Source organism: Patella vulgata, chromosome 1, assembly GCF_932274485.2.
Source record: "Patella vulgata chromosome 1, xgPatVulg1.2, whole genome shotgun sequence".
NCBI classification, from domain to species: Eukaryota; Metazoa; Mollusca; class Gastropoda; family Patellidae; genus Patella; species Patella vulgata.
The window spans coordinates 25,219,845-25,234,110 of NC_065879.2; the positions used below are offsets into that span (position 1 = coordinate 25,219,845).

Below are 14,266 nucleotides of genomic sequence, written 5' to 3' on the forward strand. Positions count from 1 at the left end.
GCTGTCGACCCTGTCCGTCTGTCCACAATCCGTTTGTAGGCACTCTACAGGTCACAATTCTTATCTGATTTTGACGAAACTTATAGGTTTATCTCTAAAAGATCTTGGTTCCTTTCGATATTGGCACATATAGGACTGTAAGTTCCTGGATTATGGTCCCTGATTGTACAAAAAATCCAGTTTTTAGCTTGTGGACCCTCTAGAGGTCACGATATTTACCCAATTTTAAAAAACGTTTAAATATATCAGTGTTACGATCTAATGACGGTTGAGTTTGAATTTCGTGAAAATCAGACCAAAACTGCCCGACAAAATAGCCACTCCTTGTACGCAAATAGTGTAAGTAAAAGTATGTAATACCAAGGTCAGAATTTTTATCTGATTTTGATGAAACTTAAAATATATGTTTATATCCAAGAGATTTCGATTTCTTTTGATATTTGCGATTAACTTCCTGGGTTATGTCCCCTGATTTTTACGAAAAATTGCTTTTATTTATAGCTTGTTTTCTTGCCGTCTATTGCAAAATGTGGGCGTATCTTACATGGCAGCCGCTTGTTATAATCTAAAATAATATTCGTGGTAGTTCATTAACCTTACATGTATGTACTTGTTTTAAATTTTATTCTGATCCTGGTTTCAGAATTTTTTTATCCATTTTCTTGTGGGTAGTTCTATCCCTATAGTCATCTAGTCTTCTTTACTTAAAGGGACTGTCTCGATTTGAACAGTCTCAAAAATGGAAGTCTGAGTACATATGAAATTTAAGTGCCAAAAATATAGAGGAATGGTGTATTTACCTTGTCTCAAAATTTCAGCTCAAAATATTGAGTCGTTTGGGCGTGAACGTCAAAACTGCTTATCCGGACACGTAACCTTTTTAAGATTTTGGGTCAATTTGTTCGTTGGATGACCTGATAATCGATTCCCATTCTATCAGAGGTCTATACAATGAATGACCCATGTGCTGTACTTGATAATGAAAGGTAAATTTCACCTACACATTATTTTTATAAAATAAAAGTCTGGTTTTATCCAGACACCGCATAATACAGCTTGGGACACCGGTCTCCATTTCCAGATGAAAACTGACAGGCTTAAGTTGTTTGAAAATGTATCTCATATGTTGAGTTAGTTGCTCTGCCCTTAGGTAGAGGATTTTAAGGAATTTTAACACAAAATAAAGCAGTTTTATTCCCCAAAATATTATCGGGATTGGCCCTTTAATCTATGTTTCAAGAAAGTATGTAGGGCTCAATCCTTGAAAAGAGATTTTAGGGGAATATGACACCTTCCGTTTGATGAAAGGAATGCAAACGTCCAAGGACACTCACCAACTGTGGTGAATTTTGGTATGAGGTTTGCTTTTAATAACTGTTTAGAACTGAATGGTAATATGGGGTGTATAGTCTTGATATGTGCTCAGTGCTCACAGCTTAAAATTTAAAATAAATTCTTGAATATCAGTAAGGCCATATAAAGATAGAAATATATCTGTTTCTAAGATACCACTACATTACTACAATAAACTGTTTTTATTTAAAATAAATTCATATCTTCATTGGTTATTTGTCGTTTGTTTTAAGATTGAGAGTGAGAACCAGAATAATATTTGTTTTTGTATGGCCTAAATAAGAATGAAGTGTCTCATACAAAAAAACCAAAAAAAACCCAATCACCTTACATTTTCACCACAAATGAAAAAAGTTATGAAACCTTTTTTGCCAATAAACAAATCTTATTATGAACCACAAGTTATGTATTTTCAAGCCCAATAATAATACAAATACTGTACATATAATATATCAGAATAAAGAGCTAATCTAGGACAAAGAGCCCATATAAAAGCAAAACCAAGTTATTAGTAAAAGGAAGTGAACCTCCTATGGGTCTGGAGAAAGATTAGGCATCAATCCAAATTTTGTGAATGTTTCAAGTCTTTCCCATTGAATGTGTCATCTTCTGCAGCCTTTGTGAAAACATTCTAATGACAGAAAATAACATTTTTACGAAATGGCGAAGGTTTTTTGCCAGTTGGAATTTGAAAAAGAGAAATCATGACATACATGTACATAAATTGTACAAAAATGTTTTTTTTTAACATATATTAGTCTCAAATTAACCAACTGTGTTGTTGAAACCCCTTCCCTTCAATAAATGTCTATTCATCAGCCCAGTAGTTGATCTGCCTCAAATAGATACATTCATAGCTGAAGGTATTTGATATGATTGACTGAATGATGTAAAAACCCCACCCCAAGATTGTACTGATGATGTAGATTATTATTCTTTACCGTTGATAAATTATGCAGTATAATAATACAGGGAGGGTTTCAATGTAAATATAGATAATGATTAATGGTATTACTTCAGTTTACTTTTCAAATAGTGACTTTTCAGTTTCATTATGTCGATATACAACTGTACCTCAATGTTCAGACTTAGGATTATTAATGGAGTAAGTCGATGGTTTTCTGGTTCAAGTGATGAAATATAGTTTACTTTAATGTGTAATATTTTTCATTCATTTTAAAGAGGAAATTAGGACTTGCATTTAAAAATTTAAAGTCTTAAGTTTCATTGATATTCATATCAACTTTAAACTGACCTTTTACTGTTTTATTTTAGTGAACAGACATCAATCCAGCTGGCATGTACAATGGTCATAAAATATTTTTAGTTACATTTTCTCTTTAAAATGAAATATTTTTTGTTTGAAATTTAAAGCTATGAAATTATTTTGTTATTGTTTTGATGACCATTTTTCTGCCCAGGGCCTTTAAGATTGAAAATATGTTACCATTTTACTAAAAAATCAACATAAATCAACTTCACTGTATATACAGATATTTGTAGATATTAATATTTTACTTTTGGAAATTAGAACAGTCAAATTATATTATTATTGTATTGATTTTGAAGTTTTTAAGATATATGACTAATGTTCATGCTCTATTTATAGATGAAATGGTAGAAATATGTGATCTTTAAGATAAATACAATACATCTACTTTTTTACTTATACACACTGTCTCATTCATTATAATACATGTATACCGGTATATAGCTAGGTCACTCCTCTATTTAAATTCCATTAGTCTTTATATACCCCTCTCTCTATACACTATCAGTCATGTATGTCGGTTTATACTTATCACACCTAGATTATACTATAGTGTCTATAAACCTGTCCAGTTTTACATAGGATTATATCGTCAGATTATGCAATGAAGAGGGTAAGATGGGGAAGTGGATGTGGGAGATAAAAGCCCTCCTCCTCCTCCTCCTGTTTAAATTCCATTTGATTTTATGTGTTAAAATGACATCATCAATTATTTGTTGTGTGTATACTATAGTCTCGTATATGTGTAGGTCACTGGTTGTACACATGCATATCAATAGGCTTCTGAGGGGGTGTGGGTAGTGAACAGCACTCAGATACAAAAGAACAAACACAAATTTATTATATTTCATAGTATATAACTGTTTAGTCATTTGTGTTATGTTTTCAAGTAAAGTACTACACTGTATTTCCATGTGGCATACAAGCCAGCATGAAAAGTGAAACAGTTGGTTAAGTTGCCTTTATATCCAGCACTGAACAATACACTGGTAAATCGCACACAAGAATGCATTCAGATATGTACGAAAAACATGCAACTGCCATGCTTCGATATCATATTATCGAGACATTAAATAACTCACAAGTTAGCTTTTATCTCCTTAGTAAATCCCATTGTTATACATACAGTACACATGTACAGTATTGTGTAATATCTGTTTAAGTTGAAGACACAACAACCAGGGTGATTGACATGATCATTTTTTAAAAAAAAACTAAAGAGGAATCTTGTTTAATGGGTGTATACACACCATTGTGTCCATTGTGATCAAAGTATTTATTAGTTCTTTAATTCAAGCTGTCAGGTTGAATATACAATTATGTTTATGTAATGGGTATGATTATACTGTTGATGACTACATGTATACAACTAAGTGTCACATGGGTTAAGTTAAGACCTGATTTACAGAAACAGTGGGAAGATAAAGAATTCCTTACTTGTAAATACCACTACTCAAAGTTCTAATGAAATGGTTGTATGTGCCGACAACGTGGGTCTTAATAAAACAGTTTGAATGATCAATACTTTATAAACAGATTAATGTGCAAGTAATTAATGAGTGTATTTTGTTATTGAGGAGGGAGCACATCAGCCTCACTGTTGGCTTGTTGAACCTACAATAATCTTGGCCTTCATTTTAGAAAAGTGTAAGATACCATCAATCGCCTTAATTTTGATACAAACTTATGTCAATCCTCTTGTTTAACACATATTTCGTGACTCATTAATTTCTTGTCTTATAGTGCAGTATATAGTACAGTGTTATGAAAAAATTCTAAGTACCGGTATTTAACAATTGCTTGATTTAATTTCCCATCCAACCAAATAAACTACTTTTATAAACTCAGAGAAATTTAAATGATTTATTCAATTTCACTGGTCATTAGTTTCAGTTAGGGTTGAACAGGGAGATAAAGAAATTTCAAAATTTCAAAGCAATTAATGATAAGGCTTCTGTAACATGTTTAGCGATTAACTCAACCAAAGTGCCAAATTATTTGTCAGTTTAACTCCAAAGTTTAAAGAGACATTAGGGCTATGTGGGTCTTTGTCTGTTTATGAAAACATGTTTTTTTAAAATTTGACTTGATTTGACTATTCAGTTACATTGAGACTGTTCCAGATCCAAAGGTTGATACAAATCTTGCAACCATTCTGAGAGATACAGACATTTCAAGGAATTTGATCAACACTCAGACATGTACTTTACTTAAATAATTTGTTAAATTTTTGGACTACAATTATTTTAAATATGGTTTCATTCAAAATTAATTAGATGTATAAATTATTTTCTTGGTGAAAGCTATAATACCTATTCTAAATTTACAAAACACATTGAAGAGATTTTGTGGTCCTGAAAGTATTTCATAATGGAATAATTTTGTATTATTGTATGGTTGTTTGTTTAATTGAACTTTTCCTGTGTGATGAGAAATTTGTCCTCATTTTTTCAGTTCATTACACACTTAAGCCATTATAGGTGGATATTAAGAAAAGTTATTAGAGCATTGAATGTACATGTAGTCTAGTACAATTATCTTTTCTTTCAACTGTCCTTAAGTCATAAAATATTTGGGAACCATGGTGAGTAAGACACAGGCTTGCTTGCCTGGAGGTCGCGTGTTCGATCTCTGCATTGGCCGAGAAAGTTCATCGGGATTTTGAGACGTGGTTTTCATTTTTCAAGGGTGCAGGACAGCCGGCGTGACAAGGACAGCTGTCTAGTTGTTCGGATGGGACGAAAAACCTAGGTCCTGTGTATACATTGGCTTGAACGTAAAAGATCCCTCCTTGGTGGTTGGAATTCAATATAAGAGTAGGCCATAGTGCCTCATACAGTGTAGCACACTGTATGGCGTATGCCTTTCTTCATTAGCCCACCCGTAGCAAAACAGTAGACCATTAAACCCCATTTCATTTCATTTCATAAAATATTTGATATGAAAAATGATGAATTATAAAGAGTGACCCAATAATAGGCAAGTAAAACTAGTGTGGGAAGGTGCCTTAATGAGTATGCCAAAAGTATATGAACAAAGATGTATTCTGAAATTGAGTGAAAAATGAATGTGACCTATGGGCATTAGCAATTAATGCATTAATATTCTACACATCATATAATTGGTTAAGTGTTTCTACCTATGCAAGCTTGTATCACTGCCTGATGTCATCAGAGCTATCTTGGAATTGTGACGTAATATCAAAAATTGAATTGTGTCAATCGTACTTGAATTGGCAGAGCCTTAGGTGTTTTTTGTAGAGTACGGTGGCAAGAAATACAAGAACAAGAAGAATTCCAAGTGCATGCAAAACAGTTTCTGGTTAAAAAAAATATAGACTGATCCAACAATTAATGTTTATATACATATTACTCCCCTAATTAATAAGGCCTTTCCTTTGTGGAGACAATACTTCATGTGGAGAAAGTCTTACTTTTTCATCAGAAAGTTACACAAAACAAAATCACATAATTACTTATTATTCAAAAGAAAATTTGTAAAAATGTGTACTAAATTTCTTTTTCTGTTATTTTTTTTTTTCAAACTGTTAATGAACATGATGATAACACTTTAGCAGATGTTTAAAATATACAAATCTGTTTGACATAAAGGAAAAAAACCAAAAAATTTGTTAAAACCAACAAAGATTATACTTTATACTGAAAGGTGTGCATTATAACCCTTCCTTGAAAATTGAGGTCATCAACATTAATTAAACCTAATTATAAGTAATTTCATATTAAGTCTAAAATATCTTGTGTTTCACGGAACACGAAACATCGTAAATATGAGATTCAGATATATTATTGTTAATAGGCCTACATTCAGGGCGGACAATGGAAGTGTTTGGTTATTTGAATGGAACAAAATCCCGGATGAATTTGAATATTGGAAATAACCATTTAGCTAATGGTAAGGAACGAAAGACCATAATCATTGTAAATATTTGCTTTTGAACCCACCAAATAAAAAAGAAAATTCCAAATGAAGCTTACGGAACTATATAATTTGATCAACAGAAAATTATTATGCAGCAGGTGTAGATTTTTACACTGCAAATGCGTGTTGAATATGGGTTGTAGATGCACATTTATGTTTATTTTAAAAAGACTAGTTGCAATTTTTTGCACGTTAATTAAATAAGCATCTGTTTAACAAGTTAGTTTCTATATAATGTGCATGTTAATTGTCTGCACAGTCTTGAATATGTAAAAATGGTGGATTGAATACCTTGTCAATTGTTATTACAGTTCACTGATAAGATAGTGTGAGGTCTAAATTCAAGGTATCTATAAGGATCATGGTGCATTTATTTCAGTCCCTAGCCTATGACATTTTTATATGCCCACATTTTCAAGTGGACATATATTGACATTGCCCGTGTCTGTCCGGATGTCCACAATTTGTTTGTGGACACTCTACAGGTCGCAATTTTTTATCTGATTTTGACGAAATTTGAAATATAGGTTTATATCCCAAAGATCTCGGTTCTTTTCGAAATTGACATGTATCAGACCATAATTTCATGGATTATGGCCTTTGATTGCAAGAAAAATCATGTTTTTAGCTTGTGGACACCTAGAAGTCACAATTTTTATCCGATTTTGATGAAACTTGACATGTAGTTTATAACCCAACGATCTCGGTTTCTGTCAATATTTGCGCATATTGGACTGTAACTTCCTGGATTATGACCCCTGATTGTGAAAAAAAAAAGGTTGTGGGACCCTCTAGAGGTTACAATTTTTATCTGATTTAAAATATATCACATTTACACCATAATGAGGGTTGAGTTTGAATTTCGTGAAAATCGGACCGAAACTGATGGATAAAATCGAAAGTATGTAATGTCAGGGTTGTGAAGTGCTAACAGGCCACAATTTTGATCCTGGATTATGACCCCTGATTGTACAAAAAAGCTTGTGGGACCCTCTAGAGGTTACAATTTTTATCTGATTTAAAATATATCACCGTTACACCATAATGAGGGTTGAGTTTGAATTTCGTGAAAATCGGACCGAAACCGATGGATAAAATCGAAAGTATGTAATGTCAAGGTTGTGAAGTGCTAACAGGCCACAATTTTGATCCAATTTTGATGAAACTTAAAACTTGTTTATATCCCAACGATCTTGGTTCCTTTCGATATTCGCGCATATTGGACCATCACTTCATGGATTATGGCCACTGATGTACGAAAAACTTGCGATTTTAACTTGTTGACCCTCTAGTGGTCACAATTTTTATCCGTTTTTAAAAATCATTTCAGCATTTCATAGTTACACCCTGATGATAGTTGAGTTCGAATTACATAAAAATCAGACCAAAACTGCCTGACAAAATGGCCTTTGCTTGAACGCATATAGTGTAAAAGTATGTAATACCAAGGTTGTGGACCCTCTAGAGGTCACAATTTTTATCCAGTTTTGACGAAAATAAAAATTTATGTTTATATCCCAAAGATGTTGGTTCCTTTCGTTATTCGCGCATATCGGATGATAACTTCTAGGATTATGGATTATCGCCCCAGATTGTACAACAAAATCATATTTTTAGCTTGTGGATCTTATAGAGGGTACAATCTTTATCCGATTTATTAAAACTGTTTAAAAATATCATCATTACACTCTGATAAGGGTTGAATTTGGAAATCGTAGAAACTGTCTTGAACGCAAATAGTGTAAAAGTATGTAATATATGTTTACATCCCAAAGATTTCAGTTGCTTTCGATATTCGCGCATTTTAGACCATAACCTCCCGGATTATTGGCCCTGTTTGTGCAAAATATCACAGTATTTTTTTTAGCTTGTTCTCTATCCAGCTCTTGCAAAATGTGGGCATATCGTGCTTTGCAACCGCTAGTTTGTGAATTAAGACACATATCAGTTTGTGCTATTAACATGAACAAATCATTCCTGCGTAATACATTGGGCTAAATGTTGACCATATGACTTTCTGTTCTGAACTAATTTTCCTATGATACTATAAAGTAAGTCCCATTTAAAAAAAAAAAAGAAAAAAAAGTCATCCTCCTGTGACGTTCATCTTCGGCGACATCAGCAAATTATTGTTATTAACATGAACGTCAAAGGAGGATGACATCGAGGATGACTAAAGTATTATACGAAAATAAGTTCAGAACAGAAAGTCATTAAGCCAGCATTAAGCCACCATGCACAGTACATTGTATCATAAGTGTTTGATCAATTTGAAACTTACTTTTAAAAAACCTAAACAATGGAGTGGTCTCCCTTTAATTGTAAAAACCTAAACCTAGAATGTTTGGTAGTTAACTTCAGTTGTGAAGATCAGACAAGTGACTCAGACAGACAGTGGTTACATGAACTTTGTATTGATCTGTTTGTAAGTGAGAGTTAAAATTGGCAACAAAACACACTTAACATAATATTGGATTAAACTGTTTGTTACAAACACTACACATTTCCTTATTCAAAGTTACAAACTTTTTATAGCATTTTGATGAGGTAGGTCATTGGCAATCCTCAGGTGGCCCATGAATATAAAAAAAAAAATGTAGAAGGTATCTGTTTTCTTCCTATAAAATCTATTTATTTTAATAGCTTCCTAACAGAATTTTATTGTGGTGTATATGACAGTCTTCATTTTGACCTGTTATTTTAGATAAATGGTCATATGCTTGCGACCTTGCATGGTTAAATAATGCACTCAAATAACTAGAAAGTTTTTTTTAAAAATATGTCCACTTTGTTCAGGTAGTCAACTGACCTAATTCTAACAAACAGCCATCTAAATTTAACAAACTGTAATGACAGCAATAAAAAGATAAGCATAAAATGAAACCCAGAGCACATTCTGGCCTTTTTCAATTGAAATGACTTAATAAACAAACACCAGTCTTAAGACAATAGAGAACATTATCAGCTTGTGAGCTATAGTAGAGCAAGAGAAAAGGAACAAAAAGAGCAACTTTTAAACCCATCCAACTCTTAAAGGTTAGCACGTACGCGCCGTATCATAAGGTCTGTCATTGAGTAAACTGGCGTGGTTTCCATTCCCAGGTTGTACATGACAAGGAATAGGTTCTCCCGTCCAACCTTGTGGGTTTTCTCCAGGTCCTCTGGATTCCTCCCACTGCTAAAGACCCCCTACACACAAGCGAATTACGGTATTGAAATAAAATTGAACCATGTGTTGGTCCCAAAATGACCTACATGTAGTTTGTGTCAGGTGGACATTAAACTCTCCCTCTCTCTCTGAAAATATGGGATCCTATATCCAATATTTAAGACATAATGAACATTTTAAAATCAGTACACGACTTGTGTACTCTATGATTTCTAGTGCCATTTGTAATTTACAAAGAAAAACAAATTCCACAAACCAATGCTGAAGTAATTAAAAATGGTTGTTTCACAAATGACAAAATGATTTTTCAAAAATGTGTAGAATGGACTAATCAGGTTTGTGTACTCTATGGTTTCAAGCACCATTTGTAATTTACATGGAAAAACATATCCCACAAGCCACTGCTGAAGTAATTAAAAATGGCTGATTCACAAATGACAAAATAATTTTTAAAAACGAGTGGAATGGACTAAGCAGGCTTAAACTACTTCCGTTCAATTTGGTCTATTCATGTACCTCAATGAACATAATTGATTAAAAATTACAAATTTTATATACACTTGTATTACATGAGTATGTGCTTCTAGACCTGATGTTGTTAATTTCAAGGTTCCAAAGAATATAGCTATACACCCTTTTATACACTAAATTCATCTCCCAGGAAGAAAAATTTGAGGTTAAATCCCGTATTTTAGAAATTTCTGTTCCAGTATCATTGTATTCTACATGTACAAAGGAGTACAAGTATTTCAAACTTTTTTGATTTTGATCCAACTCTTATTTTCACAGTCAGTATATCACATCACAGGTGAACTTTATTGCATTTTTTTCCTATCTTTATGTTGAAAAATATTTTCATTTTATGTATTTCAGAAATAAAGTATATACTGTTTAAAGGGGAACAATTAAAATAAATCAACATGGTCTTACTGTCAAAGGTAATTATACAATTTCTTTTGAATTATCGATTACAAATATGTGTCCTTCTTTTCATATATTTTGAAAGACAAAAATCGTCCTGTGTGCATTATAATAGCATAAATCATAGGTGGGGGCACTGCAGTCCCAAAATGTCATATGTGTTATATAAAAGGGCATTTTCAGACAAAAATAACATTTTCATTCAGTAAAATTCAGGTAAAATATTAGTCGTGTGTGTGTGTCTCAAAATATAATATTTCTTACCTTTTCAGTCTTTTTATACTTTCATCAGTTATTTTTATCCATGTTACTTCACATGGGTTAATGTTAGCCGTTATGTCTGAAAATGAACAGCTGAATAGATTAGATCAACCGTGTGACATATAATCGTTTAACATTAAAATGGACATCACTCAATTACAAGATTGACAATCAAGACTTCAATTGTTATCAACACTCAGAATAAAGTAATTTGACTGGAATTTTCAATATATTCATTTTTCATTATCAATTTTTGAACTATTATAGCAAGAACGGGGATGTTTTCTGAACTGAGCTCAGATTGACTTTGACATTGTGATGTCAATTACAAGATTGACAATCAAGACTTCAATTGTTATCAACGCTCAGAATAAAGTAATTTGACTGGAATTTTCAATATATTCATTTTTCATTATCAATTTTTGAACTATTACAGCAAGAACGGGGATGTTTTCTGAACTGAGCTCAGATTGACTTTGACATTGTGATGTCAATTACAAGATTGACAATCAAGACTTCAATTGTTATCAACGCTCAGAATAAAGTAATTTGACTGGAATTTTCAATATATTCATTTTTCATTATCAATTTTTGAACTATTACAGCAAGAACGGGGATGTTTTCTGAACTGAGCTCAGATTGACTTGGACATTGTGATGTAAAGCATGGATGACCTTAACTAGCAATACATGTACAAGGTCCATTCTGGTCAAGTCAAGTTTTGTGTTTACACGACATATTCTCTATTACAACATAAACAATCAATATATTTATGTAATGATACATGTACATGTACCCATATATGCAAAAGTGTCTAACCATATATTAGGTTACAATATTTGTTTATTACATTGAAGAGGTAGGTTGGGTGGCCGATTGTTCTGAGGTGTTCACTTTAGATCATAAGATCTCTCATTTAATTAAGTGACATGATTTCGATTTCCAGCTTGTATGTGACAAAGAGTAGGTTCCCCCATTTTTCTCCCACTGCTGCTGACACCTACGCACAAGCAAATTTGTATGTCTGTTAGTTCCAAAATCATCTAGTTTGTGTATGTCTCTCTTATCACATTAAAGAAGATGATCAACTTGTCTCAAAATTGTAATGAGTCATCCCACCAACAGACCTTTTGTAATGCCATACTTGGTATGAAAAAAGGTGATGTTTTGTTTGAGTTAGTCGAAGGTTGCAAGGCATTTCAAATTTAACACTGTCCTACGATTGACAGTACTATTATGCTCAGAATGCAGTTTCCATAAACGTATCTTTAGATATTAGTCTCAGATCACTGATGTATACAGTATTAAGTTGGTATTTGATCCCAAAGAAAAGTGGTTAGAACTATCCCTATTTACACAACAATATTGAAACGCACTCAGTCCAGAATGTCTCAATCCAGCATTGAATACTGTTAAGTTAGAATATTGTTTCAGCTATATACTATACATTCGTTAAGTACTCATAGTAATATGGTCTCTGGTTCTGACCTGTCTGCGCAGTAACAGAGTTTTGTAGCGATAGTTTAGAAATCTGAGGACCTTTGTATATATTGGGGAAAAAACTGCATGTAAAAACATACCCTGCAAGAAGGAATTCAAAGAATGTTGGGAAAGTGCTACTTGCAGAAGAAAAAAAAATTCTCTCTGCACACATTTCTAATAACAAATGTATTTTGACCTAAGTAATTGTTGACATACTTATTAGTCTGCAATGTTAAATATATTTTCTTTAATTTTCTGTAAAAAGGGGGGTTGCATAGCCGAATTGTTAGTGTATGTGGGTTGTATCATAAGGTCTGTCATTGAGTCAACTGGCTCGGTTTGATTCCCTGGTTGTACGTGACAAGGAGTATGGTCACCGGTCCAACCTTATGGATTTTCTCTGGATCCTCCGGTTTCCCCCACTGCTAAAGACCCCCACGCGCAAGCGAGTTATTAAAATAAAATTGAACCATATGTTAGTCCTGAAATGACCTAGTTTGTGTCTAGTGGATATTAAACCCATTTCTCTCTCTTTTCTGTAAAAGAATTTTTTTCTAATAATAAATGTTAGATTGGATATAATATTTACCTGTTACTCAGTCAGATGTGGACAAACAGTAGACATAGCTAACAACATTCTCAGGTTGTATTTAACAGTATAAGGTGGAGTGGATTATATAGAAGTTTTTATCTCTGGTATTTATGATATGGTACTAATGTTTAATACATGTAAAGTGTACCGTAAATATACAAATATTATAGTCAAAAGTTAACTTGAGAATGTTCTAGTTTATTGGTTATCTCCCTCGTCCGGTACTACTATTTGTCTCCATATGTACATTTAACTGTTGCTGAAATTGGCAAAAGGGGAGGGGCATTTGTCCCCCCCATAAATGTGGTCTGCCCTCTGTTTACTACCTGTATATACTCTCTATCCGGTCAACACCTATCCAACATATCTATCATATCTATACACCTGGACAGCCATTTTCTCTAAAACTAATGTTAAAATATGTTCAAAAATATTCTACCTCATAGGTCCAGGTACAAAGGTATCTTAAGAAAAGTGAGTATTTTCTTTAGTCCGCAGATCAACATGTTGTTAAGTTATGATTATTTAAAATTAGAAGAATATGAATTTTAAGGTGTGCCTGCTAAACCCCAGGTCCAGACATTTTAAGAAAAGTGCTAACTGCTAAAAGGTTGTCATTCTCATGGGGTATTCTCCCTGATTTTTATGTTTTTGTCCCCCCCCCCCCCCATAAATGTGGTCTGCCCTTTGTTTCCCCCCCCCCCCCCTCAATAAAGTTTAGAAAAAAAAAAGTATTTGTGATATGTTTTGGTAATCAATACCTTCTACGGTAACTTCTAATGTCAGACAGCATTTCCATCTGGCGCTCGTGAGTGGGCTTCGTTGAAGTTCGCAAGTCCATCCATTTGACACTTTATCTCAACTATCAGTACCTGGAATACTGCCAGACTGCATTTCCAGTAGCCTGTTTTTCAAAAATGTCTGGGGGAGCCCCTCCCCCTTTCTCCCCAAGTTGAAGCTTGTGCCTTTTCCCCCTAACCTTGGATTTTGCTCCAGCTTTGCCCCTGCAACCACTGGCGGCTGGCGCCGCCATTGTTATAATTGGCAATATCAGGCTCAACTTCATGCTTTTTGTTTGGCACATATTTTGTTTGTTTCCTGTAATCTATTCAAGTCATGGGTTTGATACCAGGGTAGGTTCGTCTACCAAACATTGCAGCTCGTTGTCCCACTTGAAAGTAAATGGTTGACTAAAACCTAAAACACTGGACATCTCAAATTTGTATTTAGTCATTCAGGCGGGATCAAATTATATGTACATGTAGGTCTAGTATGTGCA

General features: G+C 33.5%; 1 protein-coding gene and 1 long non-coding RNA gene across 2 annotated transcripts in view; one reads left to right on the forward strand and one right to left on the reverse strand.

The window, feature by feature from the left end:
• Positions 1 to 13,030, reverse strand: part of LOC126808837 (uncharacterized) — a 31,811-nt gene extending 18,781 nt beyond the window's left edge. Inside the window, exons 1-2 of the long non-coding RNA XR_007674791.2 lie at positions 12,985 to 13,030; positions 10,917 to 10,992 (exon numbers count right to left, since the gene is read on the reverse strand). This is a non-coding gene — a long non-coding RNA (uncharacterized LOC126808837). The remainder of the gene's footprint in view (positions 1 to 10,916; positions 10,993 to 12,984) is intronic.
• The window catches only part of LOC126808811 (myosin-VIIa), an 81,311-nt gene that overhangs the window by 22,435 nt on the left and 44,610 nt on the right, over positions 1 to 14,266 (forward strand). Inside the window, exon 2 of the mRNA XM_050533784.2 lies at positions 10,605 to 10,669. Coding sequence (XP_050389741.1) covers positions 10,652 to 10,669 — 18 coding nt within the window. The 5' untranslated portion in view covers positions 10,605 to 10,651. The remainder of the gene's footprint in view (positions 1 to 10,604; positions 10,670 to 14,266) is intronic.